The sequence below is a fragment of the Trifolium pratense genome, linkage group LG7 (genome assembly GCF_020283565.1).
Source record: "Trifolium pratense cultivar HEN17-A07 linkage group LG7, ARS_RC_1.1, whole genome shotgun sequence".
NCBI lineage: Eukaryota > Viridiplantae > Streptophyta > Magnoliopsida > Fabales > Fabaceae > Trifolium > Trifolium pratense.
Window position 1 is genome coordinate 48,708,685 of NC_060065.1, and position 19,916 is coordinate 48,728,600.

Consider the following 19,916-nt stretch of genomic DNA (forward strand, 5'->3'; position numbering starts at 1 on the left):
TTCATTCCATTATTATTTTTCAATTCTAAACAATGAAACATTATTTTATTCCATCGATTTTCATCTCATTTCATTAATCCAAACATAACCTAAAAAAATCCACAAACAAATTTACTTAATGTAAATAATTACACTTATTTTTGACAGAAATGTAAACATTTTTCTAAAAAACCATAGTACTCCTATTCCCTATTCCTATATATAGTTTCAATGTTTTCATTTTTTGTTTTTTGTGCTGTTTTATTTAGTTTGATTTTGTTGGACAAGAAAGGAAATTTAATGCAAAGTCAAACTATGTGTGTGTGTGGTTGGGTAAATGAAGATCTGGCAAATTCAGCAACATGACAACACTCCAGCGAGTTGGAAAGCAAAAAGTTGGATGCGGGTCCAACAATTTATTGATGTTATTGTGACTGTTAGCCAATTCAGATGAGAGATGAGACTTTGTTGAGGTCAACCTCAATTACTGTAATTTTATAAATTATAGTATTTTTATTTTTTAGTAAAATTATGGTGATTTACTGCAATTTTGAAATAATTGTTGTGGTACTAAATAAATAATACTTAATTTTTAAAATTGAGTATTATGTTAGTATATTACACACATTTCCAATTTTTGACTGCATTAATTTCATTGTAAATTGGTGGAGGATATCTGATCAATACATACATGTAGTTATCTATTTCTATGGTCAATTAAAAGAATATAGAGGTTTCAATCATAAAATTGGAGATATTCTGAATCACTTATGTGGTTGTTGTTGAATATTGGACTCTTTTTTCATTATGCTTCACTTATATATGTAGAGAGATGTCATATTATGGTTCGAATGAGAGTGGATTTTAATAAGGAGATCCTCTATATTAATATGAGAAAAAATCAAATTATGTTTTCCTCAAAGTTATTATTATAGTAAAATAACGATTGCGGACTCGTTAACTATGGGTTGGCCAACAACATCCGGTTCCTTTTGATGGGTTGACATGTCTTATGTTGTTAAAAAAAAATAAAAAATGTTTTATGTTATTGTGAGTTTGTTAATAAAAAAAATTTATCGAAAAAGAAAATGTATTTTGTTATGGTGAGTTTATAAATAAAAGATTTTTGTGGCTAAAAAAAATCAATGATATAGTTGGTATTATGAAAAGTTCACATCAAATCTTTTTTATCCTCTTATATGTTGACGACAAGATAAGAAGAATTTCATTAGAAAATGACATTCAGTTATAACTACCACACGCAGGGACAGACTTGGAGGGGGGCAAGCAGTGGCCAAGGCCCCCCCTCCCCCTCATTTACATACATACATATACATAATATATCATATTATATCATATATATTATTTATCATTTACACCAAGGTTCGCGGACTGACCCGTTTAACCCACAGCCCGCACGGACTTAAGACAAAAAAAATTTGGCTCGTTTACATTTTTGCCCGTGTGGGTTGGACCGTTAAAACCGCGGGTTCGGGGGTTAGCTCGTGGCCCGCCTTCTTTTTTTATATAATTAATTACAAAATTTATCAGATATAAATAATTTAGTCCATGTCCAAATTCAACTTTTTTTAACCACAAAATAAAAGACTTAGTCTAAACCCTAATTATAAAAAGCAACAACACACTACAATTTTAATCAAGTAGACAACAACACAAAACATCAGGATTCAGGCATATTCTTCTACTTATAATCTTTTGTTCTTTTTAATTATCTTTTATTTTGCCTTAGCTGTATATACATTTGCTAGTATTTAAAAGATACATGTCCAAATAGGTAGTTATTTTTCTTGCGGGTATTTTCCGCTATTATGTTTTAAATAATTTGGTTACCTTGATGTGATTTAGTTAAGTTGAATTTGTTAATCTTTTTATGCTTTTTTAGGTACATGTAGAAAGTTTTTCTTACTAAAATGGATGGTACAAAAATGACGATAAGAATCAGTTGAATTTGATTTTGGTTGCATTACTTACAAAGAGAATATAGATAAACTCAATGATATCACAAACTTTATTTATTTTTATTTCTTAGTTACAATTTATATGTTATAACATAAAATTATTAATAATATATTTTTTTAAGCTCTCATTATATCAATATTTTACTAATTTAGTTTATTTTTTGAAAAAAGTGATTTTTTTATTTTTTTTGTTAATAGTCCGCGGGTTAACCGTTTAACTCGCAGACTTATGCGGACTGGAGTCAGACTTAATATTATAACTTGTTTATATTTGTCGACGGGCTTGTTCGTCCCGTTTAATATGCGGATTTATGCGTGGCGGGTTAAACGGGGCGGGCTAGCCCGCATACCCAGCTCTATTAAGTAGTGTCTGAGTCACTGTTTAACATTCTAAACAAGCTTGTCTATTTGGATGAATTGTTCTATCATTGTGAATTGAGTATCGGCCCCTTCTAATTTTTTTCATTCCATATAAATAAATAAAAAATTGGTATCCGCTTCACTAAATCATTTAATCTGGTTCGGGGATTATTTTTAGCATCAAATAATTATAACTCCCTCTCGATCTCAATTGTAGGGATCGAACCGTGGTCATTTTTATCAAATTCAGTGTCAATCACAACCAAACCAACTAACCATTTGTCATATAAATATAATTTTGTTGTTAAAGAAAAATAATAATTAGAGAAGAAAGAAAAGAAGCATTCAATTGCGCAGGTGAGAGGAAGAGTGGAAGACCAAACTTGGTGACATTACAAAAGCCAAGAAACCTTCTAGTTCAATGTTTGACCTAATCAATTTATTTATATATATATAAAGGATGATAAACTTTGAAACCCTAATTGTAAACCCTAATTCATTGGCCAATCAATGCTTAACACATTTGTCTCATGTCCAATTGTATCTTGCCAACATAGGTTTGTTTTCATCCAATTATATCTTGCCACTACTTGCTTCACAAAGTGCTTCACTAAGTCAACTATCACATGCAACCTTCCTTCTATTACTTGCTTCATGTGACATATGTATAGAAGTGAAAAAACAAGTGGCATCATGCATGTATGCCTTCACAAAGTGCTTCACAAAGTCAACTATCATATGCAACCTTCATTCTATTACTTGCTTCATGTGACATGTGTATAGAAGTGAAAAAACAAGTGGCATCATGCATGTATGCCAATGAACAAGTGTTTTCCATAGATGAATCCATCAACCCTATATAAACCAACTCCTTCTACAATTTCAAACCCACCATTTTCACTTTATCTCCTTCAACTCACACACTCCCTCTTCTTTTTTCATTGAATTCTACTTTTTCTCTCCTCTCTATTCATTCACCTTCTTTCTCTTATCTCTCTCACACCTCTCCATCTCTCCACCTCACTCACATTTCTAATCTCACTCTTACTCACACACACCACACACATCAATTTCTTCCCTCTTTACTAGCCTACATAACATTAACAATATAATTATGGTTATTATTGACACTCATACCTATATTCTTCTATATCTATTTATAAATACTTAAAACAAGCAACTAACATGAGAATTTCAAAATAAATGATTAGACTTTGCATCTACTATGTCAAGAATTAAGAGTATATCAACTCTAAGGACTATGATTATTATTGACACTCATACATAGATTTTTCTATATCTATTTCTAAATTCCTAAAACAATCAACTAACATGAGAATTTCGAAAGAAATGATTAGACTTTGCATCAACTATGTAGAGAATTAAGAGTATATCAACTCTAAGGACTATAATAGAAGTGTAGCAACAAATACATCCCAAAAAATGTAAGAATATTGATTTACTCATAGACCTCCATATTGATTTACTCATAGACCTCCAAATTTTGAGTTACAATACATGAAGAACTATTATAAATTAGAGGTAACTTATGCTTTAATAATAGGTTATGCCTTTTGAAGGTAATCGTTAAAGCTACGGGTTTAATAGAGATACTTGAAGTATATATGGGGTGGGGAGATTAAATATCATATCTCTAATCCTCTTGATTGTGGCGCACGATTGTTGCGACATGATACTATTTCAATTGCGACGTAAATGATGTCCCCCTTTGATAATTCCCGCATGTTCATGATTAACTTTTTCGGCTAATAGCATCCATGATTGGTATATAAATGATGTCCCCTAAGAAATTTCCATATGCTTATGACTAATTACTAAACTGTTTCTTCTAGGGCTTACTCCTTCACTTTTTTAAGTCAAATAATCACAAAAACGCGGGAGCCCCTTATATTTATTTACATTGAGAATCATGACAGCTTGGTTTAGCTACATGCATATGCATATCCCCAATATATATGGACTTGCATCATCATCATGCCCTACAACAAATGTACATGCAATCAGTGGCGGTTTTAGCATACAGCATGCCTGGGCACGTGCCCAGGCTCTGTCCCACCTATTTTTTTTTTTTTTTAAATAACATAAAACTGATAAATAGAAAGTAAAAAAAATAAAAAAAAACGAACAAGCTGCTTCTCTCTCTCAAAGTCAGAACGCTCGCCATCGCCCTCACCGCCGTCGATCTCTCTCAGTCTCAGTTGCCGATCAATCTCCATCTCCCTCGCCTAATCTCTCTCAAAAGTCAGCCACTCAATCTCTCTCTCGGTCGCCGACCGCCCAATCTCTCTCTTTCTCTCAACCGCTCAATCTCTCACTTTAGGTATTATTCTTAAATCTCAATCTAGAATTTTTGTGTTGTTGGGTTGGGTTTTGCTCTGTTGTTACTTTGATTTCTTCAATCTCAATTGTCTTTGATTTCTTCAAACTGATTTTGAAAATAAATTAGGTTTTGATGTGTTCTGTTGTTTGCTCTGTTTTGAAGATAAATCATAAACTGATTTCTTCAAACTGTTTATTAAGTTTTGATGTATAATCACTTAAAAACATAAAACACATTTTGTAAAGAGTATAAACACATTTTGTAAACTGTGAAGAGTATTAATTTTTAAATTCAGTTTCTGGTTCTGTAACTCTGTTATTATATTTTGATTGTTCACTTCAAAGTTTAAGATTTCTGCAACTTTTATTTCAGAGATGATGAGGTTTTTGGTTCCTAGAGCAAGTATTGAGAATGTGAATGTTGTGCAATCGGAAGCCGAAGTAGAAGAACCACCACCTAATGTGGTCAATGAGTTTAATTCAAATGAGATTGTGCGTGATCCGGGTCTTAGGAAACAAATTCATGAGTATTCTCCGGATATTCAAGACCAAGTGAGGAGGGCATATATATTGAAGGGTCCAACACAACCAATTTTGGAAAAATTTCCTCGCACTCAATTTGCTAGAGAACCAAGAACAAGGGCATTTTGTAAATCATGGTATGAAAAGTATACATGGATAGAATATAGTGAGTTCAAGGATGCAGCTTATTGTTTCCATTGCTTTCTTCATCATTACCGTGCAGAGATTTTTTATGTTGCTATTGACAAAATATGTGTGGAGATGGATCACCGCTTTAGTGAACGAAGTAACATTGTGCTTAGTTCTTTCTCATGTCTTGACCCCAAGAATTCTTTCTCCAAGTTTGATGTTGATAAACTTGCTCGTCTTGCTGATATTTATCATGAAGACTTTTCTAATAATGACCGTGGAACAATAAGGGAGCAACTTGAGACATATATAGTTCATGTTAGAAGACATGTATCATTTTCTACTTGCGAAGATGTTCAAAGTTTGGCTTTGAAGATGGTTCAAACTGATAAACGTTTCGTATTTCCATTGGTCTACAAACTTATTGAGCTGGCTTTGATATTACCGGTGTCGACAGCATCCGTTGAAAGGGCTTTTTCAGCAATGTCGATTATTAAGAATAAATTGCGCAACAAGATCAATGATGAGTGGTTCAATGACTTGATGATATGTTATACCGAGCGGGAGATATTCAAGTCACTTGATGATATTGATATTATCCGATCCTTCACCGCAAAGAAATCTCGGAAAGGGCATTTACCTCCTAATTTTATGTAGTATACTATTGGTATGTTATATTTTATCCCTCTTATTTGACTCATGTTTTGTTGGTTTTTTCTAGTTTTTTTTTTTTGTTTTAACTCATGCTATCCAAAAAAATATTGTGGTTAAAATTGTGCCCAAGCTCCGCTATAATCCTGGCTCCGCCACTGCATGCAATGTTGGCAGAAATTATAGCCAAGATATAAAAAAATTAAATTTATATATAAGAAATTAAATTAATACTAGTTAGAAAAAGAATGTTTACCAAAAAAACAAAAAAAAAAGTATATGTATATATCTAGATATATATATAATATAAATAATGAAGCAAATAATAATAAATGAAACGGCCAACTGCCCCGAAAATGAAAAGAAAAAAAGTTGAAGTTTGAAAAAAGGAAACCATCTAGAATATTATGCCAAAAGAAAATTAATGGATATGGTCAAGAATCAATTCTACAAATTTATTTAAATTATTCTTGGCCAACATATAATATACCACGATTATGAAGTATGAACACCTAATTGGAACTCAGGCCAGATTTGGACCTGCCTTGTCCTCTAATCATTTATTGCTTCCTCTGGCATTAATATAAGTCCATCTTATTTTTATTTTTTTCATATATTGTATTTTGAAAAAAAATGAAAAGTGGATAGTAAATTTATACATGTATTTTGTACGTAAATTTTTTTAAAATACTTCTTATATAGTACTATATATCTTCGTCCAACAATAAGTGAGTTAGTTGATTGTTTCACGTATGTCAATACATAACTTTGACGATTAATATATATTTTTAATTGTATAATAGTAAAAATTATAAAAAATTGAAATTTTGAAAATACTCATCGAGACGAATCTAACAACATATTATATGTTAATATTTATTTTTACTTATTTGTAGAGAAATATAGTCAAAACATTATATGTGAATAGTGCACAATAATCTACTGACTCACTCATCGTGGAACGGAGGGAGTAAATAAGTTTAACATTTCGTAATGCTAACACAATTTTTGAGATTCTGCCACAACTTGATGATAACGGTGCTGCCTTGTTCTCTTCAAATGACTACTTATTTGTTAAAAAAAAATTCGGCAAAATTACACTGCAGATCCTTTATCTTATTTTTTTTGTAATACTTTGGTTATTTATCTTTTTTTTTTTTTGTAACACTTTGATCCTTTATCTTTTTTTTTTAACACTTTTGTCATTGTTGGGAATTGCCTTGAAAACGTGGAAAAAACACTAATCTGCTGTTTTTCGCCCCGGGCGAAAAAAACCCGTGCCCCGGGCGAAATTTGAAGCAGGAAAAGGGGGCTCTCTGTTCTGTTTTCGCCCCAGGCGAAAAAACTGGTGCCTCAGGCGAAACTTTTCGCCCCAGGCGAAAAAAGTGGTGCCTCAGGCGAAAACTGCACAGTAATATATATATGTCACGTTTTTGGCAGCCGTAAGTGAGAGAAAATGTGAGGTTTTTAGGGTTTCTTCATCCAACATCAATCTAGGATCAAAAGGGGTTCCTTTTGGGTATATTCTAGGGTTGGAGAAGTGTTTCTAACACCTTGTAATCACCTTTCATTGAAATCTCTTGGTCACGGGAAGAGATTTGGGAAAAGGGTAGAAATAGGATAACTCTATTTTCTTGTAACTCTTTTGAGAATCTCATTGTAATCAAGGAACAAAGTTTGATAGTGGATTGGAGGGTCTCTCTCTCCCCCAGAGTAGGTCGGTTTTGACTGAACTGGGTAAACAATTTTCATCGTGTTCTTTATCGTTTTCATAGTTTATTGTTGATTTATTGATTATTGCTCATCCATTTTGATTTGGTTGCTTCAATTCATTTGTCCCACACATCAAAAGTATTATTGGTGTGGTTTTCGATCCGAATTCACAACAATTGGCGCCCACCGTGGGGCAAAGGGTTAATTGGATTAAGTACCATGGATTCAAAATGGGTTATCGAGGGACTTTCCGGAAACAATTGGGAATTGTGGAAAGTGAAGATGGGAGCAAGAGCAATTTTAAGGTTCGGGATGATGGATAAAACACGACGTGTTGTTATCCGGTGCCTCGGAGGTAAAAAACTAATGGAGATCGCGATGGTGAAGAACAAGGTCAGCCTGGAGAGGCGGTGGTAATAATACTCAACATCAGCCTGGAGAGGCGGTGGTAACAATACTCAGTATCAGCCTGGAGAGGCGGTGGTAATAATACTCGACTCCGGCCTGGAGAGGCGGTGGAACAATACTCGGCATCGGCCTGGAGAGGCGGTGGAATAATACTCGGGGCTACGTTTTGAAACAACAACATTACTATTGTGAGAATGCGGAGATGCTAGTGTGGTGAAGTTGGGAATTGGTGGAGCTTAAGTCGTGGACTTTGGATGCTCTGATCACATGTGTTTGAAGAAGGAGTATTTTGAATCCTAGAGCTAGTTGAAGGTGGAGTAGTTCATCATGGAGACGGGAAAGCTTGTAAGGTTCAAGGTATGGTTGTTTCTTTATTACATGATGTGAGGTATATTCTTGAACTTTTGATGCAAAGATAGTTGGTTCTACTATTGGATATGCATTTGTTACTAGTTGTGTTTCTCATGATATGGTTGAGTTGTGAAACTTCGGGTTGGTATTTGTCAGTGACATGGATTTAGTAATTCTAGTAAAATGAAGTTTACTAGGTGGTTGAAACTAAATTGGAAGTGTTGGAGACTAACAATTACTTGAAGTGTGTTTCGGAGTAGTTGAATTTTTGTACAAGGTGGAAGACATAGTGGATATACCGGTTTAAGGATTTGGTGGAGGAATCTCAGTTTGAGGTGGCGGTACACCAAAGTGGTATGGCTATGGTGACCTTGTGGGTTATGTTTTGATTGTGGCCGAAGAAGTGCAAAACTTGAAATATCTTCGGGGAGGCAATTCGAAGCAATGGTGATCAAACTTGGTAACTTGTAGGACTATTGGAGGTAGTTGGATACGAGGAGAGTTTGAGGTTGCGGCTTGTGGAACCACCTAAAATTCCAAGGTTGGTTGGAGGCAAGCAAATCTTCGAGAGGACGGAAGGCATTCCGGGGTTCGAAGAGGGTGGTGAGGCTTGTAGGATTATTCTAAAATTCCATGGATAGTCGGAAGCAAGCGTTTCTTCGGGAGTACGGAAAGGAACATTCCGGGGTTCGAAGAGGGGATGGTGTAAACTTGTGAAGCTACCTAAAATCCTATGGTAGTGGGAAGCAAGAACTTCATGAGGGCGGAAGGCGTTCCGAGGGATGAAGGAAGAAGGTTCAAACCGGGAAGCTTGTGAGTCTAGCAATGGTTGTTGGAAGCAAGTGAAGGTTGGTGTCAAGATCAAGATTCGAGTGGGACTTGGATTTGATCTGGTGTCTTGGATGGTAGTTCAAGGTGGAGCAGCACGGTGGTTGATGGGAAGTTGACATCACCATCGTTTTAAAGGCAAGGTGGAGATTGTTGGGAATTGCCTTGAAAACGTGGAAAAAACACTAATCTGCTGTTTTTCGCCCCGGGCGAAAAAAAACCCGTGCCCCGGGCGAAATTTGAAGCAGGAAAAGGGGGCTCTCTGTTCTGTTTTCGCCCCAGGCGAAAAAACTGGTGCCTCAGGCGAAACTTTTCGCCCCAGGCGAAAAAAGTGGTGCCTCAGGCGAAAACTGCACAGTAATATATATATGTCACGTTTTTGGCAGCCGTAAGTGAGAGAAAATGTGAGGTTTTTAGGGTTTCTTCATCCAACATCAATCTAGGATCAAAAGGGGTTCCTTTTGGGTATATTCTAGGGTTGGAGAAGTGTTTCTAACACCTTGTAATCACCTTTCATTGAAATCTCTTGGTCACGGGAAGAGATTTGGGAAAAGGGTAGAAATAGGATAACTCTATTTTCTTGTAACTCTTTTGAGAATCTCATTGTAATCAAGGAACAAAGTTTGATAGTGGATTGGAGGGTCTCTCTCTCCCCCAGAGTAGGTCGGTTTTGACTGAACTGGGTAAACAATTTTCATCGTGTTCTTTATCGTTTTCATAGTTTATTGTTGATTTATTGATTATTGCTCATCCATTTTGATTTGGTTGCTTCAATTCATTTGTCCCACACATCAAAAGTATTATTGGTGTGGTTTTCGATCCGAATTCACAACAGTCATAAGTAAATCTTAAAAATGATAAAAATTAGTTGTTTTTGTTTATAATTTGGGACAACAAAAAATATTGTTTTCTCCTTATAATATGGGATAGAGGGAGTATAACCAATAGTTTTCTTGTATATATGAGATACGTTTCAGTTGATTGAGTATCACATTAATTATATATGTAGGGTTGACGTCCGAATTTCGAACATTCTACTTATTCATTTAAAATATAGAATTTCACTTAAGAGCGCTTAGATGAGATGTAACAGATCCCTTCTAACTTAATCAAGGTCCTAAGTTCGAGAGTTTGTCACACATTTGGATTCCACAAGACTTGAGGGATTAGTCCATGGGGTTGCACACAGATGATACCCAATTTACCCCAAAAGAAAAATATAGAATCCATTTAAATTCCACAAGACTCGATGGATTGGTCCCTGGAGTTACGCCCAAATGATACCCAATTTACGCCAAAAGAAAAAATATAGAATTTCTTACCACTCTGTTATTTTGAAAGAAAAAAAACTTATAATCAATCAAACGTATTCGATCTGTTCTATTTTCGTCGGACAAATTAAAGACACTATTAGTATTAGGTAAGGGAATGCTGAATAAGCCATTCAATTGAAATCCTCTTTAATGTAACTAAGAAACTTTGCAATAAATAAGAATGTATATTATTATGATCGATGTTTAATGTTTCATTGTACACTGCTTTAATGCTCTAATTATTGAAATAATGTAATTGTTGGTAGAAACCAATTATGAAATTTAAATCTTCTTGCTTATGCCCCTCTATCGTCAGAAGATGCATGCTCCATACATATGCATACGATAAAGGACAATAAGGGATCTGAGGCATGCTTCATTAATCACTACAATAAATTAATTTGGTGCACAAATTAAACATGCTAGGGTATTCTTTTTTTTATAAGCAAAGTTTGTATTATAAGGAGTACAAGAAGTATTTAACTCTTACAATACAATGGAAATAACACCTTAGATGTAATAAACTAAGGGATTGTTACACCAGTCAGAGAAAACTATATTAACATTGCTCCATAAACGACCTATTAACCAAAACCACGCGATGTAAATAATTTGTTCCACCAGAGAAGCTACATTGACTTGATCTCCTCTAAATACGATGTTATTACGCTTACGCCAAATACTCCACGTCGTTGCAAACCATATAATATGATGGAACTACTTGCTATTGTTTCCTCTTAACAAATCCCAAACAGATTAAAATTATTATAGACATCAACAAAGGGTAAATACAAAATGCTAGGGTATTCTTGAAGTAACCCATATCTAACAATACTTTTTGTCAAAAAAAAAAATAGTATTATTATATTTTGTTAAAAAAATCTAACAATACAAGTATGATTTTTTAAAAGTAGAAGATCATTACAAAATGAAAGTACGAAGATTAAAGAATACTATTTCAACCCATAATTAGTGATCAAAGAGAAGCCACAGTTAAAGTGTGACATCATAATAATTCATTATTTTTTTTAATTTTTTTAAACAGCTAAATTTATTTATAACGTAACTGAGTGTCAGATTAACACAGTACACAAAACCAACACATACAGACACATCACAACTAAAGAAAATAAATTAAAATGTAAACAACTAAATCCATCAACACTAGTTGCAGCCCTTTAAAAACCCTTAAAATCATAACAACAAAAACAACATCATAGAACAAAGCCAAAACACTCAATTAAATAGAAGTGTTACAGCGGAGAGACGCACCAAATACCAACACCTCTGCCCATCCTACCTAAACTTCATCGCCACAATTAAAACCAAATCCTACTTGAACACTAAACTCTTGCCCATCCTATCCTATTGTTATTTATTTTATGGTGCGTTTGATTCGTAAAACAGCAAGAACTGGACATAACAATACAGGACAAAAAAGATAATACAGGACAGGACAAAACTGTACCGGAGAGATATAGGGTGATAATATTTTTATATTCGATAATAAAATGGGTACTTTCGTATTTTTTATAGTTGTACTGTGGACAAAAAATTGTCATGTGGTTTAGTGAGGGACAAAAAATCTTGTTCTTGTCCTGTCCCTTGCTACCTAATTTGTTCAGTCTCATAATCAGTTTCAAATCAAACAAGGTACAACAAAAGTTGTCCAGTCCAGTCTCCTATTTTTTAGCAGATCAAACGCACCCATATGTATATAGTACAATTTTTATTTATTTTTTCATTTTAGCCCTATGCACTTGTTTTAATGTACAAAGTCTATAGTGTTGTAATAGAACGTTAAATTTTGCTCATAATTTTTTTTTCGATGTTAAATTTTTTTTTAATGGCAAAGATATATATATATATGTGTGTGTGTATATATTGAAATATAAATGAAGAGGTTACCGATCACAAGAGGAAAACCAAAAACAAAGAGGCATACTAGAATTACTCCAAAAAGACGATATCAGAAGAGAAGATAAATACTATAACAAAATGCAATTCTCTAACGTTGAGAGATTTGGGTAGTACGCTATAGGTTTTTGGTTCAATCCCCAACTCATTGTAAACCAAAAAAAAAATGTAATTCTTTAACGGCTCCAGCACAAGACCACCCAAATCCTAAACCAACCATCTGGTAACGGGGAACAACAATGGCCTAGGGGAAGGGAGGAGCAAACCACCACCTAACAAAGACAGTTATACCCAGCCAGCACCCACACCCCACGATGTTAACCTGATTGAATTGAAAAAAACACAAAATTTTCAATAGTTTAGTTTGCATTTTTTGAGAATATTTTACCAAAGTAAACAAACTATTCTTTATTGGTCCAAATTTTCTTATTTTAAATTGAACCAAAGGTGACAAAATAGGTTAGACACCTTAGAAGCGGGATGGTTAGACACGTTAGCCTTTTTGTGGTGGCAAACCCTAATCATTGCCTCTACATTTTGCCTCTCTTGTGTTGCTCTCTTTCTCTCTCAAATTTTCTATGCAAATAACAACTTCTATTTATGGCCCGTTTGAATTAGCTTATTTTTTAGCTTGTGCAAACAACTTATGCAATATAAATTATGTTTTATGCTATTTTATTAGTTTTCACTGGTGAATATTGTATTTTTATAAGCTACTAGGGCGCGTCTGTCTGTGTCTATTATGTAAACTAGAACAACGACACGTGCAATGCACGGGTCTAATTAGCTGTATGATATGCAATTATAAATTACGATATGATAATTGCAATAAAATAAGGTATATGAAAATTTTTGAGTAACATTAAATGATAGTTCAACAATAATTTTGGATAAATATTCATACAAAGGAAAATATATTACGGAAGACTTCCTTATAGACCACATTCGAAGTCTTAGTCGTATCTTCACTGTCATCCTCGATAATCAATATTTTTAATCCTTCTCTAGAAGTAACTCTTGAAATCGCAACATACAGCTGACCATGTGAAAACACTAGTGACGAAAGATATATCCCAACATGCTTTAAAGATTGTCCCTGACTCGTATTAATAGTCATCGCAAAAGAAATCATTAAAGGAAATTGTCTCCGTTGAAATTTAAAAGGAATTCTTACGTCAGATGGTGTCAGAGAAAATCTAGGTATGAAAACCTGATCACCAATATTACTTCCTGAAATAATTTTTCCTTCAAGAGGACGTTTTCCTAATCTTGTAATAATAAGTCTTGTTCCATTGCATAATCCTAATTTTTTATTCAAATTCCTTAATAGCATAACAGGAACTCCAACTTTAAGTCTCAACTTGTGATTTGGGAGTCCCGACGTAGAAATCGTGTTCAAAAATTCTGGAGCATGAACATAATCCACTGTTTGACCATCTACATTTTGTGCGAGTTGAGTATCATAACTCAAATATGTTTCTTCTTCACCATGAATTAAATCCAACATATAATCATTTATTGTGTCGACTATTGAATTTTTAGGAGCTAATATAGCTCTATTTTGGAAACACGTTATATCGTTCATGTTTTGTAAAAGTTGGGGATATGTTCTTTCAACGATAGAAGCAAGAGGATAACCTGAATTTGAAATCAATAAATCTGATGGAATGTCAAGTTCTAAATCATCGTCGTTGTCATCTTCAATTTCTCCATCGCCAACACCCAAATCTCATTTAGAAAACAATCTTCTTTGATCCAGAAAGGTTACAATACATTGTTAGCAAAAGAAATATATGTGAATCAATGATTTTTTTCGTAATTAATAATATAGTCACGTTGATATATACCTGGAGTCAACTACTATTTGCATAAATATCATCTTGATATATATTTGCAGTAATACGATCAACCATACTCCTTAACATGAACAAACTTTTAAGTTTAGAAAGACATAAAAAAAAGTATATTTTTATTAGAATGTTTAGTTAAAAAAAGTAACTTTTAAGTCCAATGATTTTTTTCTTTCCGTAAAAAACACACTAAGAAAACGGTTAACATGTTTAGTTAATTAGTAAAAAATATTGAATTAGGATAAAAAAATGAATTTTTTTTCGAAAAATAAAACACTAAGAAAATGTATGATTTGATGATTTGCTATATTGCTAATTATCGGTTTTTAATTGTTTAAACTGTGCAATGTAATTTGATGATGTTTAATTGTTGTATAAAATCTTTCCTATGAAAATCGATTGTGCTTATCAATTATTACACATAATTTTAATGACAAATGGTATACTTGCCATAGTGGTTGAAAATATTGCCCGACACCGAAGGGTCGCGAGTTTGAATCATAGTCAAGACAAAATTGTATTATTTTTTAATAAAAATTGCAAGATAAAAATGGAGGGAAAACAAATTAGGTTTAGGGTTAGCTTGTGTATACAAGCTTATAATATAAAAGATAAGAGATAAAAGATTTATGTAAAAAAAAAAAGGGTCTTGGTATATGTTAACATGTGCCCTTAGGGCACATGTTAAGATATACCAAAATAGAAATTCATCATTTAATAATACAAGAAATTTAATGCTTCAAAAGTCAAAATGCACAAATTAACATTTAATAATTTCTATTTTTGCTTCCTTAACATGTGCCTTAAGGGCACAAGTTAACATTCTCCAAAAAAAAAAGGCAATGTCTTATCTTATAGTGAGTTTGTTAATAAAAGATTAATTTGCTGCTAAAAAAAATAAAATACATGTCTTATTATTAATAAAAGATTTTTACTGTTAAAAAGAGTATTGTTGCTATTATGAAAAGTCTCCACCAAGTTTTTTTGTGCATTTTTATATATAGGTTAAATTTTATCGTTTTCCTCTTTATATATATGTATAGATTCTATCTTTTAGAATAAAATCGAATCTCACTTTATTTATTTTTTTCTTGATAAGAGAATCTCACTTTATTTTTAAATATATCAAATTTTTAAAAACAAATATAATCTTTCTTTGTTTTAAACATATCTAATTTTTGTATTTAAACATATCCAATTTAAAAATAAATAAAATCTTTTTTTCCTGATTTTCAAGTCAAATAATCTCCACAGAGAAATATATATAAACTTATTCTGTACACTTAAATAAAATAAGAATCTGAAGGTAGAGAGGAGAAAAAGTGCTTTTTTGATAACTAGAAGAAGAAGTGCCTTTGGTTCAGTGAAAAAAGCTGAGAGACATGGCGACACTCGATTCCGACGTTCCAATGGTTCCCGCCGGCGAGAGCTCCTGCTGCTCTCACGGTGCCTCTTCTTCATCCAAGAAGCCTAAGCGATTCGAGATCAAGAAGTGGAATGCCGTTTCTCTTTGGGCTTGGGGTTTGTCTCTTTCAAACCCTAATTTCAATTTCGTTCTACTTTTCCGTTATTAACGAAATTTCTGATACTTGTTGTTGTTTTGGTTTGTTGAATTTCAGATATTGTTGTTGATAATTGCGCTATCTGCAGGAATCATATCATGGATCTCTGTAAGAGTTTCTTTTCAATTTTAATTTTTTGATGAATTGTAATTGTTTTAACCTAATTTAATTTGGGTTTGTTATTGTTTTAGGCATTGAGTGTCAGGCAAACCAGGCTAGTGCTACCAGCGAGGAATGCACAGTTGCTTGGGGTATGATCCTAAACTTTATAATTCAACTAAGGGCCTGTTTGGATTGACTTATTTTTGTGCTTATGCTAACAAATAAGCTTTTATGTATTATTCATAAACTTGTTAAGGTAGTTTACAAAAAAACAACTAATGAAGATACAATTTTTGTTAGTGAGAATTTAAGAATTAACATAGTTAGTGAGAACTTATGAATTAACATACATAAGCTATTTTTCATATGCTTAAAAATAAGCCAATCCAAACAAGCCCTATATGATTCTTGGTTTTATGTGAAATTTGGTTTTAGATGATTTTCAGTTAATGGTATTCAATTATTCATCCATCTATGAACAAAGTTGTTGACCATAGGATTTAGCAATTTAGGATTGTTTTAAGGGTAAATCTTATAAGGATTTAGCAATTTAGGATTGTTTTTAGGGTAAATCTTATAAACAGTGTCTTACCTAGTGTTCGTACTGTAAAATAATAAGGGGTGTCTTATATATATAACTGTTTTGTGGTATATGTTTAATAAAAACAACCGCTTTTTTTGTGTCTAGCACAGTACGAATAGTGTCTGAAACTGTATATAAGTTTTGTTTTTGTTTAGAAATAAGGGGTTGTGAAACCAATAAACCTATGAAAGGAGTAAGCAGAAACATCTTTTGGTCTACCGTCTCTAGTGTTGTTTGTGCCTGTTTTATGGTGTTATGTGTGTGACTGTTTGGTACTCCCTTTAAGGAGATAAAAGGCGCAACACATACTTAGGCTGTGATGTAAACTTGCCTAATTGCCTTAGGTAATGCTTCGATTTTTTGTTCTCATCTTTTCCAGGATACCTTGCCGCCCCTTCTTTTTTTGTTGCACTTTTATTTGCTGTTCAAGGGCTGAAGCAAAGTCAGCTTCTTAAGTATATTTCAGTGACATTTTTCATCCTTTAGTGTTACTTTTCATTTAAGCTTTCCTAATCTGTATTATTTTGCCACCACCACAAATTCATGTGTTTTTTCCAGGGGGGCTGTATGACTAATCATACTGTAAAACGAATCCCACCCTATCTTTAAAAAAAGAAGAATTTCGCACACTTAGCAGGATTTTAAATAGCCATGTTCATAAGTAAACTTCAGTAGAAAATGAGCAGAACTCTTCTCCTAAGTCCTAGGAAACATCACCCTCCCTAATAATGAGCTCGTCGAACAAGTTATTGTATGACTAATTGACTAGAGAAAAAATATCACTGTTTATAATTTCACATATTTATGAAAAGGAGCTTTGGAGGCACAATGGTTGGAGTTGTTACTATGTTGCTAGTGGTCATGAGGTTGAGTTGTAGAATTAGTCTGTTGCAAATTCAAGATGAGGATGCCTATAATAAATTCATAATAGATCCAATACCTCCTTGAACCTTGCCTAGACCGGAGCTTTATTGCACCAGGTTGCCCTTCTTGTATAAATTTATCTACATATCAATAGTGGGCCTTTAATGTTAATGGTAGCTAACAATTAAGTACTCCTGGCATGAAACAGTGCAACCCAAAGTTCAACTATAAACAAACATGTAAACAAATTCAAGAGAAAACCAACTATGAACCATTAAAGTTGTCAGTCTTTACCAACTATAGATGCAATAAGATACCAATAATTAGTACCATGTAACTCTGCTTTATTGTTTGTTTTGGCTTTGCCATCTTTGTTTTTGTCCTTACTATTGAAGTATGATTGCTTGATAATATTATAATGGCATCTTGAGCTAGATTGTAGAGTGTACACCATTTTATTTGATATTGGTAACAGCTTTGAAACTTTGAATAGGTCACCTTCAAAGCTTATACCATAATGTGATCAGTATTTTGCTTTAATTTCAAATTCAAAAACATGCTTATCTTTTAAACTAATGTGCTTTCTTGATCCATAAGGCTAGTTTGATCTTTGAGAATTAGCCATTATAATGATCTTCATTTTTCTGTTTTCCTATTCTGTAGATCATGTTTTAATTTGTTGCTCTAAACATATCTTTGTATGGGCATAGTTATACAGTTAACCATGAATGTATTTTTTTGGCTTTCCCGACATTTTAGTATAGGTTGATCCATTTAATAGATTCAAATTTCAAATTCTTATTTGTGTTCCTTTATCATAAAATATAATGGATATATTATTTTGGCACGAGGTAAAATCTTTTGATTCTCAGTGAGATACTCGAATCTGGAGGTATATCCAATGCTGAGACCTACATGATATTCATGAATTTTTGTGGGGGTGGTGGAGTGGGGTACATAGTAGTAATTGCTGTTAGTCCAAAAAAGCCCATTATAATTTATTGCCACTGTAAAAAAAATATCAGATGGAGTAGATTTCATCTTTACCATACACAGTAATCTTGATGGCAACTCATCATCTGAGGCGTTGGGAAAAGTGGCAGAATGATAGCAAATAAGGCCCTAGGCTAAGAGCGGGAGAGAGAAGACAAAGGAAGGGCATCATAGTTGTGAAGTCTAGTGATAGAGAATGCATTATACTTGACTACTGAATATTTTTTGAAAATTTATCATACTTGATACTTGTAATGATACTGTGCTGCATTGTGTAAAATTTAGAAGAGTTTAATTTTGTCATACCACCGCTGCAAACTTCTTATTGATCCCAACAATTTTAATTGATTGATAGGGTAAAATAACTTTATACACAGACAACACATTTTAATTAAAACCAAGTAGGACTTATTCATTAGTGAGGTGTTCTAACATTAGTTAATAGGTCAATTTTCTAATTCTGTATGATTGTCTAGTTGTTGTATCTTAGTTTTGCAATAGCTGGATTACTCAAAAGTTTCTCATTCTGGCTGGTATCTTATTACAGGGGTTTGTAACCATGCTTTTCACTTCCATTGCATAAGTCGATGGTTGAAGACTCGTCAAGTTTGTCCACTAGGTATGTGGACCAATTTCCTTGTACCTTTCTTTTTCTGTTTGGACTTTGGACCCAGTTGATTAATTAGTGTTCCTTACTGGTTTCTTGTTTCTCTGCTTGGTATAGATAACAGTGAGTGGGAGTTTCAGAAATATGGTCACTAGAACTTTGATGCAGCTGAGATACTGCCTACTTGGACATTTGGACTATCTATCTTTTATTTTGGAACATTTATAGCTCTATCTGCACTGTCCTTTGCTTGTCTACTTGAGTTTTTAACAGTATTTAAAGATGTAACTCATAACTCGTTAAATGAATTGTAACACAGCTTTGGCTAGCATGGGAAAGTCATCACCTTTAGATTATAAAGGTCTACCATAGACTACAGTAAATGTTCACCCCATATTCTACTCTCTTATACTAAAATTATCTTTTAATTTATATATTATTATTAAATTAATTTTTACATGCCAAAATTAGTCTTTCTTAATCTTTCAAAGTTAATATCGTGTATGCAATTTTAATCTTTCTCAATATTATTTTCATTTTTTAATCTTTCTTTATCTTATTAGTACAATGTATTTGTTGTTACCTTTATTTTTATTTTCTTTACGTGTGACCAAATATCAAGAGTAAGGCAAAAATGGAGTTTTGCATGTTAATTTATTTTGTATCTGATCAATTCACTAAATTAACATTTTCAAAATAGTTTTATTTGTGTTTCTTTAGGCTTTGAAACAATTTCTACTCTAAAAATATAATTTTTCTCATTATAATAGACATTAGTTTATTATTTTAATAATTGTTGTAAAAAAAGTCACTATTAGGAGATTCGATCCCCAACATTTGCTATCGGAGAGTGCTGAAACCACTT

General features: G+C 33.1%; 2 protein-coding genes across 2 annotated transcripts; both read left to right on the forward strand.

The window, feature by feature from the left end:
- Positions 1-5,404: 5,404 nt before the first annotated feature.
- LOC123898602 lies at positions 5,405-6,104 on the forward strand. Its single transcript, XM_045949598.1, has one exon. The coding sequence runs from the start codon at positions 5,442-5,444 to the stop codon at positions 5,964-5,966; it is 525 nt and encodes a 174-aa protein (XP_045805554.1). The 5' UTR covers positions 5,405-5,441; the 3' UTR covers positions 5,967-6,104.
- A 9,522-nt stretch (positions 6,105-15,626) lies between these two features.
- LOC123899965 (RING-box protein 1a-like) lies at positions 15,627-19,502 on the forward strand. Its single transcript, XM_045951240.1, has 5 exons — positions 15,627-15,861; positions 15,960-16,010; positions 16,094-16,153; positions 18,992-19,063; positions 19,169-19,502. The coding sequence occupies exons 1-5, from the start codon at positions 15,723-15,725 to the stop codon at positions 19,204-19,206; spliced, it is 360 nt and encodes a 119-aa protein (XP_045807196.1). The 5' UTR covers positions 15,627-15,722; the 3' UTR covers positions 19,207-19,502.
- Positions 19,503-19,916: the final 414 nt, after the last annotated feature.

Excerpts from the sequence above, each read along its gene's own strand:
- LOC123898602 (XM_045949598.1), top strand. The coding sequence starts at position 5,442 with ATGGATCACCGCTTTAGTGAACGAAGTAACATTGTGCTTAGTTCTTTC.
- LOC123899965 (XM_045951240.1), top strand. The coding sequence starts at position 15,723 with ATGGCGACACTCGATTCCGACGTTCCAATGGTTCCCGCCGGCGAGAGC. Across the intron at positions 15,862-15,959 it reads CGTTTCTCTTTGGGCTTGGG|ATATTGTTGTTGATAATTGC; the intron begins GTTTGTCTCTTT and ends GTTGAATTTCAG. Across the intron at positions 16,154-18,991 it reads GGAATGCACAGTTGCTTGGG|GGGTTTGTAACCATGCTTTT; the intron begins GTATGATCCTAA and ends ATCTTATTACAG.